Source organism: Lepus europaeus, chromosome 3 (genome assembly GCF_033115175.1).
Source record: "Lepus europaeus isolate LE1 chromosome 3, mLepTim1.pri, whole genome shotgun sequence".
Taxonomy (NCBI): domain Eukaryota; kingdom Metazoa; phylum Chordata; class Mammalia; order Lagomorpha; family Leporidae; genus Lepus; species Lepus europaeus.
In genome coordinates this window covers 105,295,815-105,323,554 of record NC_084829.1, presented here as the reverse complement: position 1 = coordinate 105,323,554, position 27,740 = coordinate 105,295,815, and the positions used below count along the sequence as shown (strand labels likewise).

At 41.3% G+C, this 27,740-nt stretch overlaps 1 protein-coding gene across 2 annotated transcripts in view; it reads left to right on the top strand.

Moving 5' to 3' along the window:
- Positions 1-27,740, top strand: part of PDSS2 (decaprenyl diphosphate synthase subunit 2) — a 290,238-nt gene that overhangs the window by 157,365 nt on the left and 105,133 nt on the right. For both annotated transcript variants that reach the window (XM_062186574.1, XM_062186573.1), the window contains exon 3: positions 18,547-18,745. In XM_062186574.1, coding sequence (XP_062042558.1) covers positions 18,547-18,745 — 199 coding nt within the window. The remainder of the gene's footprint in view (positions 1-18,546; positions 18,746-27,740) is intronic.

Here is a 27,740-nt window from a genome sequence, read left to right as displayed (position 1 = left end):
TAATTATTGGAGCAGAGAACTGAACTCCTGGACCACGGCAGAAAGTGCTATAGGAGGGCAGGCGACAGAATCTACTTCCAGCGAGGAGAGGGACAGATGTTTTGGAGAACTTTGACATGGAATCTGGTGTATTTGTATAGCCTTTTCATGCAGAACCGTGCCGCAGTCAGAGAGGGGGCTTGGGTTTTCTCCATTACAAGCTTATTAAATGAAGAAGTGGGACAGTCGCTTTGCCTGGGTAGAAGGAGGCCAGAGAGGCGGGTCTGCGCTCTTCGGGATATTAATGTCTGCCTTCAGCCGGGGGAAATGAGCCGCCACTTGAGTTCGAGGCAGCTTTATGCACTCATCACTAGGGATTCCCATATGTCCAGGGAGCTGCTGCAGAAAAATGGCAGAGCTCGGCGGGAGAGTGCAGAGGGCCCTCATTGGAATTCATGTCAGGAAGCTCAGCTCAGGCTGCCCAGAGCAAGTCTGTTTCATGTTGATCAGCTGTCCATCTGATAAACCCAATTGATACGGGCATTCCCTCCCAGGGCTGCCCTGACAGTGACAGCCGTGGCACCCAGATGTCTTGTTAGGCTCTCTGGTAGTCTCAAGTATTTTTAACCCCTTTTGTGATACCAAACCCAACAGTATTTTCAGAGACTTGGATAAGGATACCTCGTTAGACTTTCCCTCCGTTGCTGTGGCAAGGTGGCCGGGAAGAACCAGGCTTCAGGGTTTCACAAAACCTCGTACTATGGGTTAGCTTCCCCTCCCCCTCCGCAACATAAGCATCTGGTTGTCCTGCAGGGTAATTATGTGTTGACAGTGTCAAGGTTGTGCCTGAATTATTAACAAAGATTTCTTTTTTAAAAAATGTTTTTAAATATAGTGAGTAACCTGGCCAGGTTATGCTTTGTTAGAGTGGTTTCATAGGTGTGTGCATTGATCATTAAGCAGAACTTTGTTCCTACCTAGAGACAGTGTAATACAAATTTCTTTTTTCTTGGCTAATTTTTAGTGATAAATATGGTGACTCCTTGCTGAGTCCCCACATCCCTCTGCTCCTTCAAGTGTGACCACCACCACCAAAGGCAGCTCACCTCTGTGCAGACTGGTTGGCAGGTGTGGAGGGAATTAATTACAGAGCACACCAATGCTGAGCTTTCCTTTTGGAAGCAAATCTAGGGGAGTGGGGGAATAAACACAAATTTGTTAAGCTGTAATTATTTTTAAAATGTATTTCTACAAAACTAATAATTGTAAATTATAGCACTGGGTATGGGAGAATTTTAAGGATTTTTGTCTTTTTTTTAATTAAAATAATTTAAAAAACTTATTTGTTAGAGCAGCCATCTCCTTGTTCTCTCTTCAAGTGCTTGCAATGGCCAGGGGGCTGAAACTGGGTATAGGAAACTCAATCCAGGTGTCCATTGTGAGTGACAGGAAATCAATGACTTGAACCACCAAAGCTGCCTCCCAGGGACTGCATTAGCAAGAAGCTGAAATCAGGAACTAGAGCCCGGGATCAAACCTGGGTGCCCTTCTAAGGGATGAGGCATTTGAACTGCTGGGCCAAACTGCAAAGCTTGTTTTCCTTTTTCCTCCTCAGTTTCAGAGAGGACAACGGGGCCAATCCAAAGCCAGGAGCCAGGAGTTTCTTCCCAGTCTCCCATGCAGATGCAGGGGGCCAAGCACTTAGGCCATCCTCCACTGCTTTCCCGGGCCACAGTGGAGAGCTGGATCGGAAGAAGAGCAGCAGGGACTAGAACCAGCGCCCATATGGGATGCCGGCACTGCAGGCTGAGGATTAACCTACTGAGCCCCACAGCACCGGCCTCCCAAGCTTGATGCTTTTGAAGTATGTTTTAGGGATTCTTTGGCTCTTAGCTGCTGCTTCGCCCCATTCCCCATTTTCATACATTGCCTCAATGGAGCTTTTTCTCCATAGATCTGTTGGGAAGAAAAACAAAACACAAGTCAGTCAACTAGCTAGTGTGTCAGATGACAGTGAGTGCTATGGAGGGAGGAAAAGCAGGCAGTGGATACTGGGCGCGCTGATAGGGAGAATTGCTGTAGTAAATGGAATGATTGACAAGGCCTTACCTACCGAAGGAACAGTCTTGCAGAGGTCTGAAGTGGGAGGATGAGTAAGTCTTGTGGATGCATAGGGAAGAAAGTCCAACAGAAAAGACAAAGACCTGAGGCAAGAACAGGCTCGGCATGTTTAAGGACTAACAAGGAAGCCAGTGTGGCAGTAGAGGAGTGAGTGAGGGGGAAAGTGGAGGAAATGAAGGCAGAGGGGTCATGGCAGACACTTGGGCGTTTCCCAGTGAGTGAGATGACATTTCAAGCACAGGGGTGATGGATCTGATGATTCCTTTATTTTCCTGCTTGCCTTAATCTACTATTTTAGGTAAAATGCCTCACATCTGAGAATGCCTTACATCTTCATCCTCCATATCCAGTCACACTGCAATTCAGTGGTCCACTTTATCTATAGTTTTGCCTTGCAAGGTTTCAGTTTCCGACAGTCAACCACAGTCTGAAAATTTTGAATGGAAAACTCTAGAAATAAACAGTTCATAAGTTTTGAATGGCACACAGCTGAATAGCACCATGCAATCTCACACCATCCTGCTCTATCCTGTCTAGGGTGGGAATCTTTGCTTTGTCCAGGGTATCCATGCTGTAGACGCTACCTGCCTAGTAATCACTTAGTGGCCGTCGGAGTTATCAGATTGACTGTCATGGTGTCACAGTACTTATGTTCAAATAATCTTTATTTCACTGAACTATGGGCCCAAAGTTCAAGAGTAGTGATGCCAGCAATTAGCATGTGCCAAAAAGAAGACAGTACTTCCTTTAATTGTCATCTCACATCATCACAAGCAAAAGGAGGTTGAGTACAATACAAGAAGATATTCTAAGAGAGAGAGACTGCATTTGTACAATTTTTATTACAGTGTACTGTTAAAATTGTTTTATATGTGCTAATTTATAAAGTAAACTTTATGATAAGGATGTATATATTAGAAAAACAGTATATCTAAGGTTTTGATACTGTCTGTGGTTTCAGACCTCCACTGAAGGTCTTGGAATGCATCCCCGTGAGAATAAATGGGGCACGGGGTAGGGAGGGACTACATCACTCCTTATCTATCCTGTTGTCAATTTAGAGTCCCTGTTCTAGTCATGTCACTCCTACATTACTAGAGAAAAAGAAACAATTTTGTAATAGTTACAGGTTGACAAGTTGTGGTGTAAAACCAGAAATCAGTTTCTTGGTTTCCCCCTTGAAGTTACCAGGTTCTTGTTGCTGGAAGTATTCTGCCAGAAGCTGAGTAACTTTTCTGAGTGGGAGCTTGCCCTGGTTAGTCTCGTAGATTCATAACAGCTAGAGTTCTCTAAAATGCTGCTACCGTAGTCTGGTTTTCCTGATAATTGCCTCAGTGCATCCTGGGTTATACTAGTATATTCCATTCTTAAGGTGCTAATTTCATCTGAGCATCGTCATGTTGCCTCTTAGCTCCTTAATGGCTACACATCGTAATTTAGAAAAACCTGACTTCTTGGCTATATTCAAGATTCTTTCCAGTCCATGAGTCCAACCATATCAGTCTTCCTCTCTGTTAAATGGTTTAACCTGCAGCTGTCCCATATATCCCATACTTACCTCCATATCTAAGTCTGCTTTGTCTGTCCCCACAACTTTAAAAATTTAAATACTGAAAAGTAAAAATTACTGTTTGAATGTTTATACTCCCATGATGGGCATTTAGCCTAGCAATTAAGATGCCCTCATCCTATGTTGGAGTACCTGGGTTTGATTCCCGGCTCTAGCTTCTGACTCCATCTTCCTGCTAATGCAGATCCTGGGAGGCAGTGATGATGACTCAAGTAATTGGGTTCCTGCCACCCATATCGAAGACCTGGATGGTATTCCTGGCTCCCAGCCTCGGCCCCAGACATTGCAGGCATTTGGTGAGTGAACCCCCATCAAATACATTGATTAAATTTTAGAAAAATAATGAAAATAAAAGTTTATAGTTCCAGTATCTGCTTCTCCTGCCTTCTTATATGCTCTCTTTCCTTCTGTCATATTATTTGTCTTTCCTTTTTGTCTCTAAATAATGAACCCATGCTCTCATTCATTCATTCAGCAAATGCTTAATCTATATTGTACCAGGTACTTATCTAGGCACTGGAGATACAGTAATGGAAAAACATATACATAAACCTCCAAGTCCTCATGGAGTTTACATGTTTCTCTTTGCTTTTTATACTTACCAACATATCAAAGACAACTTTCCAAGTTGGTATATGTAGACCTGCCATTTTATTTTTCATTTCTACTTGGTATTATGCTACATAGTGGACATTTAGATTGTTTCCATTTTTTTGCTATTACCAAACCATGTACTGTATGCTGTTAAAAATAAACATATATCTGTGTAAAAAAATCATGCTATTATTTCAGTAGAGTATCATAAGTTAGGGGGTATCCAAATTTTTTATTTTGTCAGTTACCATACTTTCCTAAGTTATTATGCCAATAGCAAATCTGTAGTATATTAGGGAAATTTTTCATATAAGCTTTGCCTCCAAGGATCAGTTTGTTCAAGTGAGTGAAAATGGTAGAAACTGGAGAGCTTATGAACATAGCTCCAAAGGCTTTCAAATTCAATTGATTTTGAAAATAGTATTTCTTAAACAATATGCCTGTGAGTTTCATTTGGTTTTGGGATGTCAGTGTAAGACCGTATGTCTACTCTCACCAAAAGTGTGTCCTGAACTTTTTCATTTTGCAAAGTTAACAAACTGGAAAATATTATCTCATTATTATAATATTCCTTTTCTAAATTACTGGTGAAGTTGAGCATCATTTTATATGATTTTGTTAATTAGTGTTTCTTTTAGAATTACCTCTTCATGTCCCTTTCCATTGTATTCTTGAGCTTTCCCTGATTAATTTTTTCCAGTTTGGACAAGTTTCATACATCCTTTGACTATATATTTTTTTCCCCAAAGAAACTTTTTATTTAAGGAAAACAAACTTCATGCATTTTGTAAGTACAACTTTAGGAATATAGTGATTCTTCCCACCATACTCACCCTTCCACCCACACTCCCACCCCTCCTCCTCCTCCCTCTCCCATTCTCAGTCCCATTCTCCACTAAGATTGATTTTCAATTAATTTTATACACAGAAGACCAACTCTATACTAAGTAAACATTTTAACAATTTGCACACACAAAAAAAACCTGTTCCTCAACAGTCGAGACAAGGACTGTTCATATCTTCCACTTAATACACTAAAATGAAATAAATCTTTGAGAACAAGTTGTTTTTTGTTTGTTTGTTTGCTTTTGTTTTTTGTTTTTTTTTTACAGGTAGATTTACAGACAGTGAGAGAGACAGAGATAAAGGTCTTCCTTTGGTCAGCTCGACTATATTTCTTTTAGCATTGTATGTGTTGTGAAATACTTTAATTATGTATTTGCCTTAGGTTTTGTATTTTACTATTAAACTTTTTGTTTATGTTAACTATTCAGATTTATCCATTATTTCCTTTGTACTTTCCTGAGTTCCTTTATTTTACAAGATGTTCTCCCTAGATCTAAAGTCATAAGAATGTTTTCCTAAATGTATAGTTTTGTTTGTAACATTTAGATTGTTAATCTACCTAAATATTTATCTATTGTATAGCAGGTAAAGCCTGCAATGCCAGGATTTTATATGGACACCAGTTTATGTCCGGGCTGTTCCACTTCTGATCCAGCTCTGCTAATGGCCTGAGAAAAGCTGGGAAGATGGCCCAAGTGTTTGGGATCCTGCCACACAGGTGGGAGACCTGGAAAGCTCCTGGCTTTGGCTTGGCCTAGCACTGGCCATTGTAGCCATCTGGGGAGTGAACCAGCAGATGAATGCTCTCGCCTTCTCTCTCTCTAACTTTGACTTTCAAAATAAATAATTGCATTTTTTTAAAAAAGAATAATCTGTGTTTTCCCTAATGATTTAAATGTTATCTTTACAATAAATAATTAACTTCCTAATATATTTGGATCTCCTTTTGGATCTATTCCACTAACTTATTATGTCTATTCTTATAGTACCATACTTACTGAAATTGCAATAGTTTCATAATAGTTTTTAAAATCTAGACTGGCAAACCTCTTATTTTCTTTTCCAAATTTTTCTTTTGCATTTTCAAATTTATTCTTTCCAAGTAAACATAAAAATTAGTTTTTCTAGTTTAAAAAAACTTTTAGGATTCAACTAAAATGACTTTAAATGGTTCTTCCCTACCATTTTAATAATTTTAGAAAGACCCTGAATTTTGTGTATGTTGTGTTTGGGATTTTTATTAGTTTTCTATTGATATGCAAAGAACCTGGCTGTTAGAGCACCCAGGGCTCGAATCCAGCTCCTGCGGCTACTAGCTGTGTGAATTTGAGCAAGTTCACTAGTCTGTCAGCCCTGCTTCCTTCTGTACAGAAGAGATAATAAGGCTTACCTTAGAGAGCTGTTATTTTTGCATGATTTTATTTATTAATGTTAGTTGAATTATTCTTGCAAAGATAGTTTATATAAAGTGTTCAGCATATAATAATTAATTGGCTCAAAGTAATTAATTCAATAAGTAGTAGCCATAATTACCATTAGGAATTTTTAAGAAACAGAATATTTGAAGTATTTTCAGATGAAATAACTTGATATCTGACATTTAGTTCAAAATAACCCAGCACAGGAGTGAAGTAAGTGGAGCTGAAACGAGGTTACCATGGGTTAGTAATTCCTGAAGCTGGTGATGGGGCCAAGGTCTTCTCACTTGTGCGTGTTTGAAAAAATTCCAAAATCAAAAGGCTTATACTAAAAACCCTAAAAGCTGAGAAAGTGTAAGCATGTGTTCTATTTAAGTGGAAGGCTATGTAAGTGTTACTCTCAGTACTGTTTTTTAGATCTCTCCTTGAAAAGAGGGTTGAAGAGAAGGAAGGGGGAAGAGGAAAAATTGAACAACAAAGAAAAAGTTGTCTCTTATCTCCTTTGCCTGTGTGGTAAAGCACAATGGACACTTCTGCTGTTCTAATGCCAATCTTAAATGTAAAACATTGAAAGGGATTTCAAGTTATTATAAGGAATAATTTTTAATAATTAAAGCTATTCATTAGCAGACCTGGTTCTTGTGAGGTAGTCATCACTCATCCCTGGAAGGGACTAATTGGGGTCACTAAGAATGATAGCAGTCGGGGCTGGTGCTGTGGCGCAGTGGGTTAAAGCTCTGGCCTGCAGCACCAGCATCCCATATGGACACCGGTTCAAGTCCCACCTGCTCCACTTCTGATCCAGTTCTTTGCTGAGGCCTGGGAAAGCAGTGGAAGATGGCCCAAGTCCTTGGACCTTTGCACCCATGTGGGAGACCCAGAGGAAGCTCCTGGCTCCTGGCTTTGGATCAGCCCTGCTCCGGCCGTTGCAGCCTTTTGGGGAATGAACCAGCAGTAGAAGACCTCTCTGTCTGTCTGTCTGTCTGTCTCTCTCTCTCTGCGCCTCAGCTTCTTTGTCACTCTGCCTTTCAAATAAATAAATAAATCTTAAAAAAAAAAAAAAAGGAGTGACCTCAATCCCCCAAAACTGTTAGTGAGTAAAGAGCTGTTCACTGAACAAACACAGGGAAGGCAACCTAGAGAAGGGACCAGTGTCCACAATGTAGAGTAAGGGAGGGTTCTCAGGGAGATAACAATAGTGGCAAAGTGTGATCAACAACTTTGCTATGATCAAAAGCTTGAATTCAAGCACTGAAGAAGTTAACTCTGGATAAGTGAGGGCACGCTTCACCAAAGATGTCACAAATGGGCTGCCTCTTAAAAAATTCTTTAAACAAAAAAACACTGATTCCCTCACCTCTGTAGCAGCAAAGTTGTGTGGTGCCTTCATACAATAGCCCTCTGTAGAGATGTTAGAGCAGGGAGGTTCTTGTAAATCACATGGGAACTGTCCCCAAGAGACAGTACTAGATGAATAAAACCAGAGAGCAGAGTGTGGCCATAAAGTGTCTGTCATCTTCACAGCACAGATTTTATTGACTGTATCTTTCAGGAATTTATCTGGCTGTGTTTAACTGGACTCTAGCAAACAGTAGCTCATAAGAGTGCAGTGTTCATTTATCTCAGAAAACCAGAAGTCTAGATGGAGGTGGGCACATCAGAGCTGCTGCAGCCCCCAAAGAAGTCCACAGGGCTGGAGCTTCTCCTTTCCTCCTCCGCCATCCTAGGCTCAGGAGCCCTCCGTAGCATCCTTACGTTTCCTGTGCTTCTAGGCAGTGGGGCCATGTTCCAGACAGGAAGAAGGAGTAAACCACAGATGCCAAAGGTGCACACCACTGGCTTTGCCGCCTTCTGTCAGGCACTCAGCGATTTCTCAACAACCTCACTTAGCAGACTGCTTTCATTCCCCTGGCCAGACTGTGTCACATAATCACATCAAGCTGAGGGGAGCTGAGTATTTTACGTCAGTACATTGCCACTCCAAGTATAATCAACCATAATCTATGTCGTCAGTACCAGAGGGAAAATGGGCTGGGAACTCGCAGTGCCTGCCATCCTTGTTTCTGAAGCTTAGGAAGCCAGAAAGTTTGGAGAAATGTTGGAGGCAAATGGACAGGACATAAGCAGATGAAGCTGTTTAACATGTAATTGAAAGACAGTGACTTGGTGAGAATTCTTGTAAAAACATCAATGAATCCTCAGGGTTTCTTTCAAAGTGATAATTACTTCCTTACTCTGATAACTTAATGTGAAGTGATATTCATTTGTGACTCTTCCAATCAAGAGTTAGCAAGAAAAATACCCAAGAGTACTAAAATATTTGTACAAAAAATGGCATGGGGGCCAACATTGTGGCACAACAGGGAACTGTTTTTTGCACCGCCTGCAAAAATCGATTTGGAAACAACTTGACTACTTTCCTCAGTTAATAAAAGAAAGAATCAAGCCTATTCTTTTTTTTTTTTTTTTTTTTTTTTGACAGGCAGAGTGGACAGTGAGAGAGACAGAGAGAAAGGTCTTCCTTTGCCGTTGGTTCACCCTCCAATGGCTGCCGCGGCTGGCACGCTGCGGCCGGCGCACCGCGCTGATCTGAAGGCAGGAGCCAGGTACTTCTCCTGGTCTCCCATGGGGTGCAGGGCCCAAGCACTTGGACCATCCTCCACTGCCTTCCCGGGCCACAGCAGAGAGCTGGCCTGGAAGAGGGGCAATCGGGATAGAATTCGGTGCCCCAACCGGGACTAGAACCTGGGGTGCTGGTGCCGCAGGCGGAGGATTAGCCTAGTGAGCCGCGGTGCTGGCTGTCAAGCCTATTCTTAATGTGATGTCTCCTAGCAAAATTCTCTGCTGCAGTGCTTAAGAACTAGGGGTGAAAATAGGACAGGTCTGCAGAGGGCATGTACTGGAGTTGATAACATTGGTAACTTTGGCTTATTTTGTCTCCTCATTTCTCCTCTGACTCAGTAGGTAAATAACCTTTGTAATTGTCACTGGTCACTTTGACACAGTAAATCTGAGTTCCAGCTTTCTGCTCTGCAAACTGAATGTTCTCGGTCAAGTATTCATCTCCCCAGACCTGCAGTCACCAGTAGATAATATAAATGCAAGTTTTTTGTGAATGCTGCATACTGTACAAATGATGAGTTTTCAGTTTTATTGCCATTATTTTTGTTGTTTCTGGCCATGTGGCATGTAATAGTTGCTTTTTTTTTTTTTTTTAGAGGCAGAGTTAGTCTTTGAGAGAGAGAGACAGAGAGAGACAGAGAGAAAGGTCTTCCCTTTGCTGTTGGTTCACCCTCCAATAGCCGCCACAGCCAGCGTGCTGCGGACGGCGCATTGCGCTGATCTGAAGTTAGGAGCCAGGTGCTTCTCCTGGTCTCCCATGCGGGTGCAGGGCCCAAGTACTTGGGCCATCCTCCACTGCACTCCCGGGTCATAGCAGAGAGCTGGCCTGGAAGAGGGGCAACCAGGACAGAATCCAGCGCCCCGACCGGGACTAGAACCCGGAGTGCTGGTGCCACAGGCAGAGAATTAGCCTGTTGAGCCACATCGCCAGCCAATAGTTGTTATTTATTTAGTGAATGCTGTTTTTTTTTTTTTTTTTTTCCTATCTGACACATAGAGTTAGACAGTGAGAGAGAGAGACAGAGAGAAAGGTCTTCCTTCCATTGGTTCACCACCACCCCCCTCACCCCCGCAAATAGCCACTATGACAGGAGCTATGCCGATCCAAAGTCAAGAGCCAGGTGCTTCTTCCTGGTCTCCCATGTGGGTGCAGGCGCCCAAGCACTCGGGCCATCCTCCACTGCCCTCCTGGGCCACAGCAGAGAGATGGACTGGAAGAGGAGCAACTGGGAATAGAACCCGGTGCCCATATGGGATGCTGGTGCCGCAGGCGGAGGATTAACCAAGTGAGCCACGGCGCCGGCCCCTAGTGAATGCTGTTTTATGTTTATAGATGTCTTTACTAAAAGCTCACAATTACTCATCCTCATTCTTAGGGTAATTCAAAATACCTACAACTTCTTGCTTGCCAAGTTATTACTTTCTTTCATAAGCTAATATATGAGAGATTTGTCTAAATGCTTAATTAACTCTTTTCAAGCTTTATATATATTTTTTATATCTCATTGTGTAATCTCTGTGAAATATGGCAATGTGGATTTACTTCAGTAAGTAATTTTATAAACTAGAAAGCCTTTGTAGGGTAGTAATGAAATATATTTTTATTCCTTCCCTCTAGTCACTTTTTAAAAAAATAATTTTAATGTTCTGTTAACTTCTTAATAGCCTTACAAGCTTCTATCCTCAGTGATTTTTCTTGGGGATATAGTGAGATTTCAATCTAACCATGAATGTAGTTTTTTTTCTTTGAAGTTATTTAACTCCCTGGGTCATCTCTTGTTTGTATTCCCCCAGTTTGTAATCAAGTATAATATGTCTACTGGGTCAGCTTTATATATGTGATTTTCCTTTTTAATGAAGCCAAGTTATTAGCTCTTTAATTTTATTTAATTGTATCTGTATGTAATAAGTACATTAAAGTTGTTAAACTAGTAACTGTTTTTAGAGAAGATTCTTACGTGTTTAATGTATGATTATTTTGTATTTATTCTTCTCCATGTCTACGGCTGTCATCTAGGGTTAAACCTTTTTGTTTTTTCTCCTTGAGACCTTGGTAACTCCCCCACCCCAGCTCCCTACTCTCCTATCTACTATTCCAGATTTTTCTACATGTCAGCTTCATCCCTGTTCTCAAAAGCATTATATGTACAACAAAATATAGACCCTGGAACCTCCTGTAACCTAACTCCAGAATCCTGTTTCTCGCTTAGCCACACAGCCCTTACTTTCTGGTCAGACTGACTTCCTCACCGTTTCATCACACATTATATACTCTTGCCTTCTCCAAACCTTGATTCCTGGTCTTCCTACTAGGGGTTCCTAATTCATCTTGTCATTCAAGGTCCAGCTCAATTTAACTTCTCTGGGGGAACTTCTAAAAATCTTTTCACTGGTACATCTGGAAGGCAGTCTAGTGGAGTAGAAATCATTTGGATTTTGGTATTTGTTATTTATTATTGTGTAACAAACCACACCAAACCTTAGCGACTTAACACAACAAATGACAACCATCTTATTTCTCTTAATTCTGTGGGTTGGCTGGACTGTTCCCCTGCTGATTTCTCTGTATTTATTTTCTGTGGCTGCATTCTACCTGGTAGATCCGCTGGGAGCTGGGCTTGGCTGGGACAGCTGGGCCTCTCTGAGCCATGCTGTCTCAAACAGATAGACAAAGATCTTCCATCCACTGGTTTACTCTTCAAATACAACAGCCCTCAACCCAGGTCTGCTAAATAGGTGGCAGGGGCTCAAGTATTGCGCCATCACCTGCTGCCTCCGAGAGCACGCATGAGCAAGAAGCTGGAATCAGAAGCAAACCCGGGCCTCAAACACTGGCACTCCAGTATGCATTGCGGGTGTCTTAACTGCTGTGCCCAAAACCCACCCCAACAGAGTTTCTTAACAGAGCAGCATTCTAAGAAGAAAAGCTCAGGGCCGGTGCTGTGGCGTAGCAGGTAAAACTGCTGCCTATTCTGCCAGCATCCCATATGGGCGCCAGTTCAAGTCCCGACTGCTCCACTTCCATTCCAGCTTCCGGTTGATGCACCTGGGAAAGCAGCAGAAGATGGCCCAAGTGCTTGGGCCCCAGCATCCACGTGGGAGACCCAGAAGAAGTTCCTGGCTCCTGGCTTCGGATCAGCCCAGCCCCAACCATTGCAGCCATTTGGGGAGTGAACCAACAGGTGGAAGATATCTTTCTCTGTCTGTCTGTCTCTCTCTTTAACTCTACTTTTCAAAATAAATAAATAAGTCTTTTTAAAAAAATAGAAGAAGATAAGCTGCAATGCAGCTTATCAGGCCTGTTTATCTCCCGTTTGCTGATGCCTCATTAGCCAAACAAGTCACGTGATCAAACTCAGTGTCAGCCAACAAGGAGACTACCAGGAGTTGTGACTTACTGTTCTAACAGCCTGCCACAGTCTGCCCCTGGACCCAGGGACTCACATCCCTTCTCTATGTAAAACATGATCACCCCCTGGACCTAAAGTCTCATCCATTTCATGGCCTCAGTTCAGAGTCCACGATCTCATGATTTCTGTGATCCAGGTATGGAGCTGGCTCCATGGGTGCAATCTCTCTTGAATCAGGGACCCAGGAACTAAAAGGCAAAGTAGTCTTCCCTACCTTCACCACCACCACATATCCAACATACAAGGGTTTTCAGAAAGTTGATGGGAAATGTATATTATTTTAAAAACCATGCATGGATATCAAAGGTGTTTGCACCAAAATAAGCTTATCTTTTAATTCCGTTTTTCCATGATTTTTTGAAGAACCTTGCACAGTCATGAGTCAGCAACAAAATAAGCACAATAATCTATTCCGTTAAAAAAGAGGGAGCAAGGGGAGATACAGAACAGTCACTGGTCCATAGCAATTCCAAAATCCAGCTGGGCACTTGCCAGGCCCATCTTCAGTGGGAACAAGGAATGTATCTTCATTAGGACCCAGTTCCATTCCCTGGAAGTGGTTTTCTAACCCACCATTCTCTTTGGCTCTTGGCTCTGTGTTCTGATCTGTCTGCCCTTTTCAGTAGGAAATGGCTCATATTTGTAACTGAGTACTGGTCTCAGCCTGCCTCTTGTCCATAGAAAGTTTGGGGTTGAGCCCCACCCCATCATCTTTTTTTTTTTTAAAGCTTTTATTTAATGAATATAAATTTCCAAAGTACAGCTTATGGATTACAATGGCTCCCCCCCCCCAATAACTTTCCTCCCACCTGCAACCCTCCCCTTTCCTGATCCCTCTCCCCTTCCATTCACATCAAGATTCATTTTCAATTTTCTTTATATACAGAAAATCAGTTTAGTATATATAAAGTAAAGATTTCAACAGTTTGCCCTCACATAGCAACAAAAAGTGAAAAATACTGTTGGAGTACTAGTTATAGCATTAAATCACAATGTACAGCACATTAATGACAGAGATCCTACATGATATATTTTTAAAAAGTTGATTAATTTTCTATGTAATTTCCAATTTAACACCAAGTTTGTTTGTTTCATTTTCAATTATCTTTATATACAGGAGATCGATTCAGTATATACTAAGTAAAGATTTCATCAGTTTGCACCCACACAGAAACACAAAGTGTAAAAATACTGTTTCAGTACTAGTTATAGCATTACTTCACATTGGACAACCCATTAAGGACAGATCCCACATGGAACGTAAGTACACAGTGACTCCTGTTGTTGACTTAACAATTTGACACTCTTGTTTATGGCGTCAGTAATCTCCCTAGGCTCTAGTCATGAGTTGCCGAGGCTATGGAAGCCTTTAGGGTTCGCCGACTTCGATCTTATTCCGACAGGGTCATAGTCAAAGTGGAAGTTCTCTCCTCCCTTCAGAGAAAGGTACATCCTACTTTGATGGCCCCGTTCTTTGCACTGGGATCTCACTCGCTGAGATCTTTCATTTAGGTCTTCTTTTTTTTTTTTTTTTCCAGAGTGTCTTGGCTTACCATGCCTAAAATACTCTTCAGCCAGATCCGAATGCCTTATGGGCTGATTCTGAGGCCAGAGTGCTGTTTAGGACATCTGCCATTCTATGAGTCTGCTGTGTATCCCACTTTCCATGTTGGATCGTTCTCTCCCTTTTTGATTCTATGTATTAGTAATTAGTATTAGCAGACACTAGTCTTGTTTGTGTGATCCCTTTGACTCTTAGACCTATTAGTGTGATCAATTGTGAACTGAAATTGATCACATGGAATAGTGAGATGGCATTGGTACATGCCACCTTGATGGGATTGTATTGGAATCCCCTGGCATGTTTCTAACTCCATCATTTGGGGCAAGTCCGATTGAGCATGTCCCAAATTGTACATCTCCTCCCTCTCTTTTTCTCATTCTTATATTTAACCGGGATCACTTTTCAGTTAAAATTTAAACACCTAAGAATAATTGTGTGTTAATTACAGAGTTCAACCGCTAGTACTAGAACAAAAAAATACCAAAATGGATAAAGTATTACATTGTACAACAACAGTCAGCACAAGAGCTGATCAAGTTACTGTTTCTCATAGTGTGCATTTCACTTCCACAGGTTTCCCCTTTGGTGCTCAGTTAGTTGTCACCAATCAGGGAAAACAAATGATATTTGTCTCTTTGGGACTGGCTTAATTCACTCAGCACGATGTTTTCCAGATTCCTCCATCTTGTTGTAAATGACCAGATTTCACTGTTTTTGACTGCTGTGTAGTATTCTATAGAGTACATGTCCCATAATTTCTTTGTCCAGTCTACTGTTGATGGGCATTTGGGTTGGTTCCAGGTCTTAGCTATTGTGAATGGAGCTGCAATAAACATTAATGTGCAGACGGCTTTTTTGTTTGCCAATTTAATTTCCTTTGGGTAAATTCCAAGGAGTGGGATGGCTGGGTTGTATGGTAGGGTTATATTCAGGTTTCTGAGGAATCTCCAAACTGACTTTCATAGTGGCTTAACCAGTTTGCATTCCCACCCCACCATCTTAAACTGTCTCTTTTAGCTCAAACTCATACAACTGCCTTAAAAAAGTTTTTTGGATTTCTCTGAATTTGATTAGAGTTCACCCCGTACCTTAGAAGCCACATCCATGATTCTTTTTAAGTCCGACCTCTCCATTCCTGAGAGGAAGGCTACTGTGGAACAATACCCTTAAAACTTAGAGAAGCCCTTCTATCTAGCTGGGGTATCTGACAGGCACCACCTTCCATTTTCAGGTCTTTACAAAGGGTCTAACAGCCATAACCTTGATCTGTTTTCCTAATACCATTTCTTATGTTGAAATGTCTTTTTTGCAAAAATTGTGAGAAGCAGTTTTACTTTCAACCATGCAAGTCTTTTCTCACTTATTGTTCCTCTAAAATGTGCTTGCAAACTGAACAATTTTCTGATTAGTTCATCTCTTTGTTACATCATTATATGTGGCTAAAAGAAGCCATTGACATTTTCAGAATTCTGCCTAGAAATCTCCTTCGATTCCTAAGTTTATTAGATATATTTTATCTTTCAAGTTACCATAGGCAATTGTTTTTCCAATCATTTCACTATCTTATGATAGAGTATGTCCTTTCCTCACTCCTCCAGTAAGTTCCCTCACTTCCTTTCTAGCTTCCATTTAGAGTTTTCTGTTTCTTCAGCCCTTGTATCCAGCTCCTGCTGTTCAAACTCAAAGCCATGGACTCGTATTTTAGGTTTTTGTCATGACAGCATCCTACTCTTAGATGTGCCAGTTTCTGTGTTACATATCTATTTGTTACATCGCAAACCACTCAACAGTTTAATGACTTTACACACCTTTTTATTTCTTCCCATTGTGTGGATTCTGCCTGGGGTTGTTCCACTCATGCAACTGCAGTAAACAAGCTAAGGCTGTCCACTGCATACGTACTTGTCAGGCTTTGCTTGTGTCATGTTTGGTGAGTCCACTTGGCCAAAGCAAGTCACATGACGAAGCTCAGGGTCAGTATGGAGGGAACTACATGGAAGCATGGAACCCTAGAGGCACAGAGCCATTTATAACAGATTCCAATAGATTTCTAGTTCTACATTAATTACTGTGTGTCCTTAGAGAAATAATTTCACTTATCTCACTTATCAAAAGGAATTAATACCACCTATCATAAGGTTGTGATGAGTTTCAAATTTTTAATACTTATTTTTGGGTTTCTCTTTTTTTCAGATTATAAAAATAAGACTTGGGGTGGGCATTTGGGCTAGCAGTTAAGATACCCTTATCCCTTATCAGAGTCATTGATCTGATATCTGGCTCCAGCTCTCTGCTGATCATGGGAGGCAATAGTGATGGCTCAAGTGACTGGGTTCCTGAAGTGCTCTCGCTCGCTCACTCGCTCGCTGTCTCTCCCTCCTTCCATCCCTCTCCCTCTCTCTTCCTCTCTTTCTCTGCCTCAATGCCTATCAAATAAATATTTTTTTTAATTTTAAGTAATACATTTGTCATTGTACAAATATACAAACTGTAGAAAATTATCAAAAAAGGGAAGCAAACATCCCTGAGATCTTACCTAATACAGAGCTATACTATAAGCCCCTCAAGGGCCTTTTCTGTCTCATTTATTACTGTGGGTCTTGCTGTGGATTCTTATTCTGAGAGGGTGAGGCCCCGAAGGACCTTTTTTATTCCTGGAAATCTCAGTTAGGATTAAAAGAGGTAATTTACATAAAGTGCTTGGCTTGTTGTCTGGCACAGATTTATTCTCATTTAAATTGGAGTTTTAGTAGATACTAATAACGATTTGCAAAACTCTGGAAGTTATAAGAGAGAAAAATATACGGAGGGCAAAGCATCTAAATAGCTATGTGATACTTGGCCCTCCACTGGTCAGTTTCTCACCGAGCCATCCTGGTGGCTTTGGGTAGAAAGTAAGGAGTATTATACAGAATAAAGGCAGCAACATCTGCTTATGGATCCCAAACTACTCAGTAGAGAAGTCTCCATTGCAATCTTTGTGAAAAAGGAATTTCAAAAAGAAATACTCTATGAAATATTTTATTGTTTTTTTTTTAAAGATTTATTTATTTATTTGAAATACAGAGGGACCAGCAGTGCCAGCATCCCATCTGGGCACCGTTTCAAGTCCCGGTTGCTCCACTTCTGATCCAGCTCTCTGCTATGGGCTGGCAAAGCAGTAGAAGATGGCCCAGGTCCTTGGGCCCCTGCACCCATGTGGGAAACCCAGAAAACGCTCTTGCCTTCGGATCAGCACAGCTCTGGCTGTTGTGGCCAACTGGGGAGTGAACCAGCAGATGGAAGACCGCTCTGTCTGCCTCTCCTTCTCTCTGTGTGTAACTCTGACTTTCCAATAAATAAATCTTAAAAAAAAAAAAGAAGAAGAAGAAGAAGAAGAAGCAGAAAGTAAGGAAGGAAGGAAAGCAAGCAAGCAAGCAAGCGCCGGTTTGAGACCTAGCTGCTCCACTTTTCGATCCAGCTCTCTGCTATGGCCTGGGAAAGCAGTAGAAGATGGCCCAAGTCCTTGGGCCCATGCACCCCCATGGGAGACCCTGAAGAAATTCCTGGCTCCTGGCTTCAGATCAGTGCAGCTTCGACCATTGCAACCAACTGGGGAGTGAACCAACGGTTGGAAGACCTCTCTATCTCTCTACTCTCTACCTCTCTTCTCTCTGTGTAACTCTGACTTTCAAATAAATAAATAAATCTTTAAGAAAGAAAGAAAGTTATAGAGAGAGGTAGAGACAAAGAGAGGTTTTCTTTCTTTCTTTTTTTTTTTTTCCTTAAATATATTTATTTATTTGAAAGTCAAGAGTTACACAGAGAGAGAAAGAGAGGTCTTCCATTCACTGGTTCACTCCCCAATTGGTTGCAATAGCCGGAGCTGCATTGATTTGAAGCCAGGAGCTTCCTCTGGGTCTCCCATGCAGGTGTAGGGGCCCAAGGACTTGAGCCATCTTCTACTGCTTTCCAAAGCCACAGCAGAGAGCTGGATCAGGAGAGGAGCAGCTGGGACTTGAACCAGCACCCATATCGGACGCTGGCACTGCAAGCAATGGCTTTACCTGCATTGCCACAGTGCCGGCCCCAAGAAGTTTTTTATCCACTGGTTCACTTCCCAAATGGCTGCAACAGCAGAAACTGAGCTGATCTGAAGCCAAGAGCCAGGAACTTCTTCTGAGTCTCCCATGAGGGTGCAGGGGCCCAAAGACTTGGGCCATCCTCCGCTGCTTTCCCAGGAATATTAGCAGAGAGGCATATCGGAAATGGAGCAGCTGGGATTCAATTGTTGCCCATATGGGATGCTGGAGCTGCAGGCCGAGGCATTAACCTGCTGCACCACAGCACTGGCCCAATATCTTATTGTTCTAAATTGAACTCTGACAGTAGTGATAAAATGATGTTCAGGACACTCAGATAAATCTTACCTTTCCCTTCTAGTCAAAGAAGCTTGGCAGAGATCACAGAACTTATCCATACTGCTCTCCTTGTACATCGTGGAATAGTAAATTTAAGTGAATTGCAGTCTTCGGATGGGCCACTGAAGGATATGCAATTTGGAAATAAAATAGCCATCCTGAGTGGAGATTTTCTTCTAGCAAATGCCTGCAATGGACTCGCTCTGCTACAGAACACCAAGGTAAAAATGGGCGGGTTTGCTTGTGCCTGGCGACCTCACATGGCTCTTGGTTGACTGATAGAGCCACAGAGATATTTGCACATCCTGCTCCCCAACTTGTGTCATGCAGATTCTTAGTATACTGTGATGAAGATGATGATGGCAGTGTCAACACCAGGCAAAACTGGTAAATGCTAGGGAAGTGTTTTGAAATTAATTTCTATTTTTTATAATTATACATGAAAGTATTTGTTAATTATAGGATACCATTAAATATTTCAAAATATTTATAAATAATTAATTGATATTCTGATGCATTTGCTTGCTATCTGTTTTGTTGTTCTATCATACCTTTATATATGTGGATTTTTTTTTCTTGGTAACACAGTTGAGCACTTGCTAATTATAAGGTCTTAATATCCTGTCTGTTTTTTCCTGCTTCGTGTTTTGAAGTGGGCATTTCTCTATGTTAATAAAAATTTACTTGTTAATGGCTGCATAATATACAGTCATTTAAATGTAATATCATTTATTTAAACAAGTTCCTCATTGTTGGACATTTAGGTTAATCTTAATTTTTTTTTAAGATTTGTTCATTTATTTTTTTTTTTAATTTTTATTTTTATTTATTTATTTTGACAGGCAGAGTGGATAGTGAGAGAGATAGAGAGAAAGGACTTCCTTTTTGCCATTGGTTCACCCTCCAATGGCCGCTGCAGCCGGCGCATCGCGCTGATCCAAAGCTTGGAGCCAGGTGCTTCTCCTGGTCTCCTATGGGGTGCAGGGCCCAAGGACTTGGGCCATCCTCCACTGCCTTCCCGGGCCATAGCAGAGAGCTGGCCTGGAAGAGGGGCAACCAGGATAGAATCTGGCACCCCAACCAGGACTAGAAGCTGGTGTGCCGGTGCCGCAAGGCCGAAGATTAGCCTGTTGAGCCACGGCGCCGGCCTGTTCATTTATTTTGAAAGAGTTATAGAGAGAGACAGAGAGGGAGGATCTTCCATCCCCTGGTTCACTCTCTAGGTGGGCACAACAGCCAGTGCTAAGCCAGGCCAAAGCCAGGACCCAAGAGGTTCATCCTGTTCTCCCATGTGGGTAACAGGGGCCCAAACCTTCGATCTGTCTTCTTTTGCTTTTCTCTGGCCATTAGCAGAGGGCTGGGTCAGAAGTGGAGCAACCTGGACATGAACCAGTGCCCATATGGGATACTGGCATAGTATGCCATACAGTATGCCACAGCTATACCACAACGCCACCCTCTGCCTCTTCATTTTTACTGTCATAAATCTGCAGCAAATATCTTTGCACAACAATCTTCTCATTCCAGATTTCATATTTAAAATAAATACCTAGAAGTAGTTTAAATGGTTTGAGCATCTTTAATGTCTTAATACACATTGCCAAACTGCTTTCTGGATAGGTTGCAGAGGTATTCCATGCATATCAGGTAAGGTAAGATTTGACTTGGATAATAGTGGCCTAAATGAGTTAAGAGCTTTTTTCCCCTTCCATGTATAAATACCTAGGAGTTGGTGTGGTGACTCTACAGTCAGGAACCCAAGTTCCTTCTTTCTTGTGGTTCTGCCACCCTCACCTTCCCACTTCACGGCTTAGTACAACTCCGTCACATCCTCCCTCCATTCAGTAGAAAAGAGGAGGCAGGAAGGGCAAAGAGGGGCAGATCTGCTTCCCTTGAAGGTCAGGTGAGTGTGCATACTGGTTGGCTAAAGGCAGTTGCTGTGTCCAACCTAGCTTTTGTCCTGGATTTTTCATTTTTTAATAGATAATTATGAGTAATAATTGCATTGGAATTAGCCAGGATTCATTTGATAGATTTCCATTTTGCACTTCCAGACTCTGCCTTAATTTTTGTCTCATATAATCTAATAATATTGTGAGCCCCTTACACAAAGGTGAGAGTTCTCATTTTAAGATATCTTTAGAGGCTGCATCTATGGTGTAGCCAGTAAAGCCGCTGCCTGCAGTGCCAGCATCCCATATGGGCACCGGTTCAACTCCTAGCTGTTTCACTTCCGATCCAGCTCTCTGCTGTGGCCTGGGAAAGCAGTAGAAGGTAGTCCAAGTCCTTGGGCCCCTGGCTGCATGTGGGAGGTCCAGAAGAAGCTCCTGGCTCCCGGCTTCAGATCAGCACAGCTCCGGCCATCGCAGCCATCTGGGGAGTGAACCGATGGATGGAAGACCTCTCTCTCCCTCTCTCTCTCTGTTCCCCGCCCTGCCCCTCTGCCTTTATATCTTTAAAGATAGAAAGATATCTTTAAATGTGCATGACAACCAGCAATAACTCCCATCTTTTCCAAGTCCTTTCAGTCACAGCATAACTAACATTTCCCAGTCAAGGACAGAGTGCAAGGCAACTCTGACAAAGTGCACTCAAAAGATGTCTGGAGACAGCTCGCTCCTTCTTGTGTCAGGTAGTAGAAGTATTTGACACAGCTGCCACACCTGGCTACTTGGTGTATCACTCAGTGATCCCTGGCCCCTGCATGGCTTGAAAGACTCATAAAGCCACCCATAACCCATCAGTGAGTTCAACAGGAAGAAAACTAAGTTGTAGATTTGGTGTCGTAAAGTATGCATGGAAAAGCAAGGCTGATCTGTCAGCTGCTGTGGAGCAAGGAGTGAGTAGACTGAGCATGCTTGCTTGTGTGGTCTGAATCTGTATTTAAAAAAAAAAAACACCTTGGTTTTGCAATAAACTTTTTTCCAGCAGTTAAATTCAAAAACCTAAAAGTATATGTTTCAATTTTTAAAGGCACTGAAGTTTTGTTTCTTGAGAAAGTTGAATTGGCATGTGTAACTTAGACAAAACACTTGTGGACATTTGCTATCGCAGTAATATCTGTCACTGACCACATAATGACAGGCAGAGTCAAGTCCGCTGAACAGAGTGTTGGGATCCACTTCCGCAGTTAGTAGTTACTTCTGCGTACCACTCTATGAAGCCTAACTTTTCTTTCTGTGAACTGTTCTTCTAATGTAATTTGACACATTTCAATTACAAGTTCTTATGTGCACATAGGAAAAGGGCAGCAATAGTTCTTTTGCTTGCTGGCTCCATTGGTAGAAGAACTTTATAAACAGGTAATTGCAGTTTTGGTGCATTGTCATCAGGTACTTCAAATAATTAAGTCACTCAAACTAATTATGCTTTTTAACAAGATGACTCAAACCAATATCTGTCTTCCTCCTTTTTCTCCCTTTCTCTCCTGCTTTCTCTCTCCCTTTCTTTTTATTTATTTACTTATATTTGAAAGGCAGAATGACAGAGACTGAGAGATCTGCAGATTTCTTCCCCAGATGATTCCCGCCCCAAATGCTAGCAACAACCAGGGCTGAAGCAGGATGAAATCAGGGGCCAGGAACTAGTCCAGGTCTGCCTTGTGGGTGGCAGGGACCCAGAGCACTTGACCATCACTTGCTGCCTCGTAAGTGTGTGCGGTAATAGGGATCTGGACTTGGAAACATAGCTGGAACTCAAGCCCAGGCACTCCAGTGTGGGAAGTAGCATTCTAAGCAGTATCATAACCACACAATTGCCCAACCCTGATTCTAAAAATTGTTAGTTTGTTTTTTTTTTCTTTCTATCTATTCATGAGATCAAGGTAAAAGCTTTTGGAAATATGTTCTATCAAAGGTAAAGCCTTTGTGAATAAAATTGGAAATTCAATTTAAATGTTCAACATTGAAAGTAAATGAAGTTCAACACTGAAGATAAGTTATTAGTGTATAAAAATGATACAAATACAAACTTTGGTGAAGCACAGTGTCATAGCAGAAGCAGTGTCTTTGCTACATTAAGAAGCCTGTGGAGTACTTTGAATTGGTGTGGTACATATATAATTCATAATTGCATTCAAATACACTTTAATATTTCTCTAATTGAAATAGAAGCTATTGCTACATCAAAAAAAATTTAGAAGATTTATTTTATTTATTTGAAAGGCAGAGTTAGAGAGAGAGAGAGAGAGATCTTCCATTCACTGGTTCATTCCCCAAATGGCCGCAATGGCCAGTGCTGGGCCAAGCCAGAGCCAGGAGCTTCATCTGGATCTCCCATGTGGGTGCAGGGCCCCAAGCACTTGGGCCATCCTCTGCTGCTTTCCCAGGGCATTAGAAGGGAGCAGAATCAGAAGTGGAAAAGCTGGGACTTGAATTGGTGCCCACATTGGATGCTGGCATTGCAGGCAGTGGCTTAACCCATCACACCACAGTGCTGACCCCTGTTACATCAAAATTTACAAATATTTTTATAGTTGAAGTTGATGAACTGTAAGATTTAAGGAATGGAGCTGATGTTCAGTATGAAAATATACTGAAGCACAGTGGTGTCTGGCTTCTCTCTTCGTTGTCTGTCATCAATCAGATTTTAAAAATCCTTATAAATATCTATGCTCAATGATGGTATTGGACTTTGTTCTAATTTGCCCATCAAATGTTTGTTGGCTTAGGAAAAAAAAATGTTTGTTTGAAAGGCAGAATGTCAGAGAAGGAAAGACAGAGAGAAAGCGATATCTTCCATCTACCGGTTCATTCCCCAACTGCCCACAACATCCCAGAGGCTGGGCTGGGCTGAAGCCAGGAGTCAGGAACTCCATCTGGGTCTCCCATATGGGTGGCAGGGACAAGTACATGATCCATCGCACAGTGTCTCCCAGGCACATCTGCAGGGAGCTGGATAGGAAGCAAAATAGCCAGGACTCAGACTGGCTCTCTAAAATGAATGGAGGCATCCCAAGAAACAGCTTAACCCACTGTGGTTGGCATTTTATTCAAACTTGATTGGAAACCTTAAGTATTCGAAAAATTGAATACCAAATAAAACTTTTTTGGAATTTCAATGAAAACAAGGCTTCCGTTGGAATTGTTCCCTACAAAAGCAAGGAAGGACCTGAACAAAATAATAGTAAAAATTATCTGACCTACCAGATTAAAATGTTTGCTTTGACTATGGTTGTGATTTGAAGTGGCTCACTTTTTAAGGGTGCTCATATTTTGAAAAAATGTTCAGACACACACATGGGTGGAATGAGACTGAGAAGGCTTAGATTTTGCAGCATCTGATTTTGGTAGAACATTCAGAAGAATCAAAGAGATGATTTATTTGACACATTTTGTCTTACAAATATATTTGTCACAGAAAGGTTCTCTAAAGAAGGCAGAGAGTGCCTGTGAAAATATTTGGGCTGGAATATTTATGCTGTTCAATATTTTAAAAATTAGAATTGAGTATATTTTCCATTTTGCAAATTTGCTCTGCACTTATCCAGAGCCTAAAGAAAGAGCGTTTTCTCAAAATAATATGATCCACCAAGAAGAGTCAGTTGAAAGAATCAAAAGTTAACCCCAAAATGCTGCTGTAAAGACTATTGCTGCCAATTTTAAAATGTTGTATTTTAAAAAACACATTGTTCAGAAAAATGCCAGTGACCCAGTATTAGACAGATATGACTAAGAAATGGCTTAAAATATGTGAATATGCATCAAAAATTACTCTGCTTATTATGTTTAATATTTAGATAATCAACATAAAGAAATTATTTTTATTTTAATGTATATTGATACTTTTTGATACTTTTTTTAACTTCTGAAATTTTATTTTTGAAAACAATTTTTTTAAAAAAAGTTCTTGAATGAACTTACTGAGTTTAGCAGTATAATTAAATCAATTGTTAGGGGCTAGCACTGTGAGACATCAGGTTAAAGCCCTGGCCTGCGATGCCAGCATCCCATATGGGCACCAGTTCAAGTCCCAGCTATTCCACTTCCAGCTCCCTGCTAATGGCCTGGGAAAGTAGAGGAGGATGGCCCAAGTGCTTGGGCTCCTGCACCCACGTGGGAGACCTGGATGAAGCCCCTGGCTCCTGGCTTCGGATCAGCTCAGCTCTGGACATTGCAGCCATTTGGGGAGTAAACCGGCAGTTGGAAGACACCTCTCTCTCTCTGTGTCCCTACCTCTCTTTGTAACTCTTTCAAATACATAAAATAAATATTTTTTAAAAATCAATTATTAGTTAATAAATATGTGTTTCTAAAAAATATAAAATGTTAGTTGTTTTAGCACTCCTTTGTACTCTGCAGTGTCGCCCTGTGTCCCTGTGAGTGTGTTGTATAGTGTCTGCATTTTAAGAGCTTTTCCCAGAAGTTACATGAAGTCTTTCTGCTCAAGTCCTGTTGGCCGGAATTAAAGGTTCTGGCCAGTGGTGGGCTTTTAACCTCACAGTTAAGGCTACAGTTAAGACACCAGCATCTTGCATTGGAGTGCCTGAGTTTGATACCCAGTTCCAGCTCCTGACTCCAGCCATCCTGCTAATGCAGATCCTGGGAGGTGGCAGTGATGGCTCAAGTCACTGGACCCCTGCCGCCTGCATCAGAGACCTGGATTGAGTTCTCGCTCCTGACTTTAATTCAGCCCCTACTGTAGCAGACATTTGGGAATAAACCAATAGATGCCCCTCTCCCTCTTTTCCTTCTCTCTCTCTCTCCATAAAGGATTATAGAGCCATACTGTGTTGTAAGGGAGGCTAGGAAATATGGTATTTATTACAGGTAGCCATGTACCCAACCAAAAATCTCTGAGAGGCAGAGAATAAATACTGAGGGAAAAGTAGCATTCTATCTTATCACAGTTTTGCATTTTTGACTAACATATATTCTCCTGAGATGGGCCTGCTGATTTTAATGGAGAAAATATTATGATGAATTTAATATCTAGATTATATCCACTTATAAAACAAAAACTACAGAAAGAAATGAACTGGCCATATGAAGCAAAACAATAGAGAATCTCAGATCTCCCTCTTATTATTGGGTATTCTTTCTAATTTACTCACCCCCCCATTTCTCTCTCCTCAGTGCATAGTGTACCTTATTTTTATTAAGATTTTATTTATTTATTTATTTCAAAGGCATAGTTACAGAGAGTTAGAGGCAGAGAGAAAGAAGTCTTCCATCCTCTGGTTCACTCCTCAAATGGCCACAATGGCCAGAGCTGGGCCGATCCGAAGCCAGGAGCCAGGAGCTTCTTCTGGGTCTCCCACATGGGTGCAGGGGCCCAAGAACGTGGGCCATCTTCTACTGCTTTCCCAGGCTATAGCAGAGAACTGGATTGGACTCAGACTAGTGCCCATACATGATGCTGGCACTGCAGGCAGCAGCTTTACCCGCTAGGACACAACACTGGCCCCTGTGTAGTGTGCCTTGATGGGTAGTACTAAATGCTCCCCTACTGAATTCATAGCAGAATTTACATGTTAATGAAAGGCTGAGTGGTTCCTTGTGCCTGGGAGTCATTGACTGTATGGTCCATCATTTCTCTTTGCCATACCTACTGTGATCTGTGAGGAAACTTGGGCCTCGCTTAGAGAAGGAAAAGGCCTCAGAATGTACAGTTCTGGTCTAATTTCTGGGTACCTTTCACTGCACATGGCTGGCTCAAACCATATCCTGGCCATTCAGGGATTAGACCCATGTAACTGAGGGGAGGAGATATTCTGAATATATTGCTTAATAGCACCAACATCCACATTTTAGTAATTAACCTCAGCATAGTCCCCACCAAGGCTCATTGCCTTTGTAGAAATTTCCATTTGTTTTCTCTCATCATTGGTTATTATTTACTTTGAGCTATCCTGATGAAATCTTACCTAACATCAAGATTATGGTATGTGTGCAAATAAAATCATGCTTTCGTGATGCAAACAAATAATTGCTTATTTAAAACAGTTCCTTCTTATGGGAATACTATTTAATATGTTCCTTTTTCTTCACTAACTTGTATCAGTCACACATTCTTTCTTTCAGTGTAGTTCAAGTTCAGTGAAAATGGAAGCTTTACTCCCATCAAAAACAAATCAGATTCACAGCCTGTGAAATCCACTCTTGGTGTTTTGCATGCAGAAGCATCACTATAAATGTTCCAGAGTCTAAGACCTCCACCATCTGCTCCATTAGGCACTGGTTTTCAGTAGCACTACTTGATTTACAAAGAGAAGGGGGAGAAAGCTTAGCATATCCGAGCAACAATTCAGCCTGAAACTTCCCCCTGCAATAAGAGTGATCAGGCGTCTCCTTCCCCTTCAGTGAGTCCCACATCTTCATGGTCTCTGCACAAGTTTGCACCTTTAGATTTGCATTTTATGAACCGTTCTCTGGTAAGGAATTCTTTCCTTTTTAGGCCATGATATGTTTTTTTTCTGAATTTGATAGTTCTGTGTTGAATTGAAGCCTTTTATTCTATGCAATCCTCTTGTTCATCCAAAACATGGATCTTTTGCACCTTGTTCTTCAAAGGGTCATTGAAGGCTCTGCAAGGTCAATTTCAAAAGATGCTTCTGGCTTACCTTGTATTGAAAGACCTGGAATGCCATGTCCAGGGGTCCCTGACTGATCTTCTACTCTTTTAATCATAATAGATTGTGTCCAAATCATGTGAACAATATTTTAAACTGAGGCGATTGTAAAGGGTACCTAAGGTGCTTGAAAGTCAAGAATTCTTTTTCATAAAGCAAATCTCCCATATTTACCAGTTCCTTTCATTTAAATACTTAATAGTAATTTCATCAGGTTTTTTTTTTTGGTAAGAGAACTGAAGTAATACCTTAGAAGAGGTGTTGTTTTATTAAATTTGTCTCCCATCGGTTTAAATTGATTATGATACTAACCATTAGGGTTGTGTTTTGTTTGCCTGCTTGCTTTTGGAAGGAGGAGGTGGCAGTAAATATTTCTTTGGGCAGTATTAAGTTTTCTTGTTTCTACATATGGTTACTGTCTTGGTAAAGTTAGATACTATTTAATGATGTCTTAATTTTATCTAATAAGGAAGAAAATTTGTCAGCAATAGCAATGTAGACACCAGAGAAATTAGGGAGCAGGCAGAACTTAATACAGAATTTCTGTTTATAATATGTCACCATTTTTTCACAATGACAGCCTGCTTTTTCTTTGAGGATATATATTTAACTTGGTAAGTAAAGTTGGCATATTTGTAGCAGCTTTA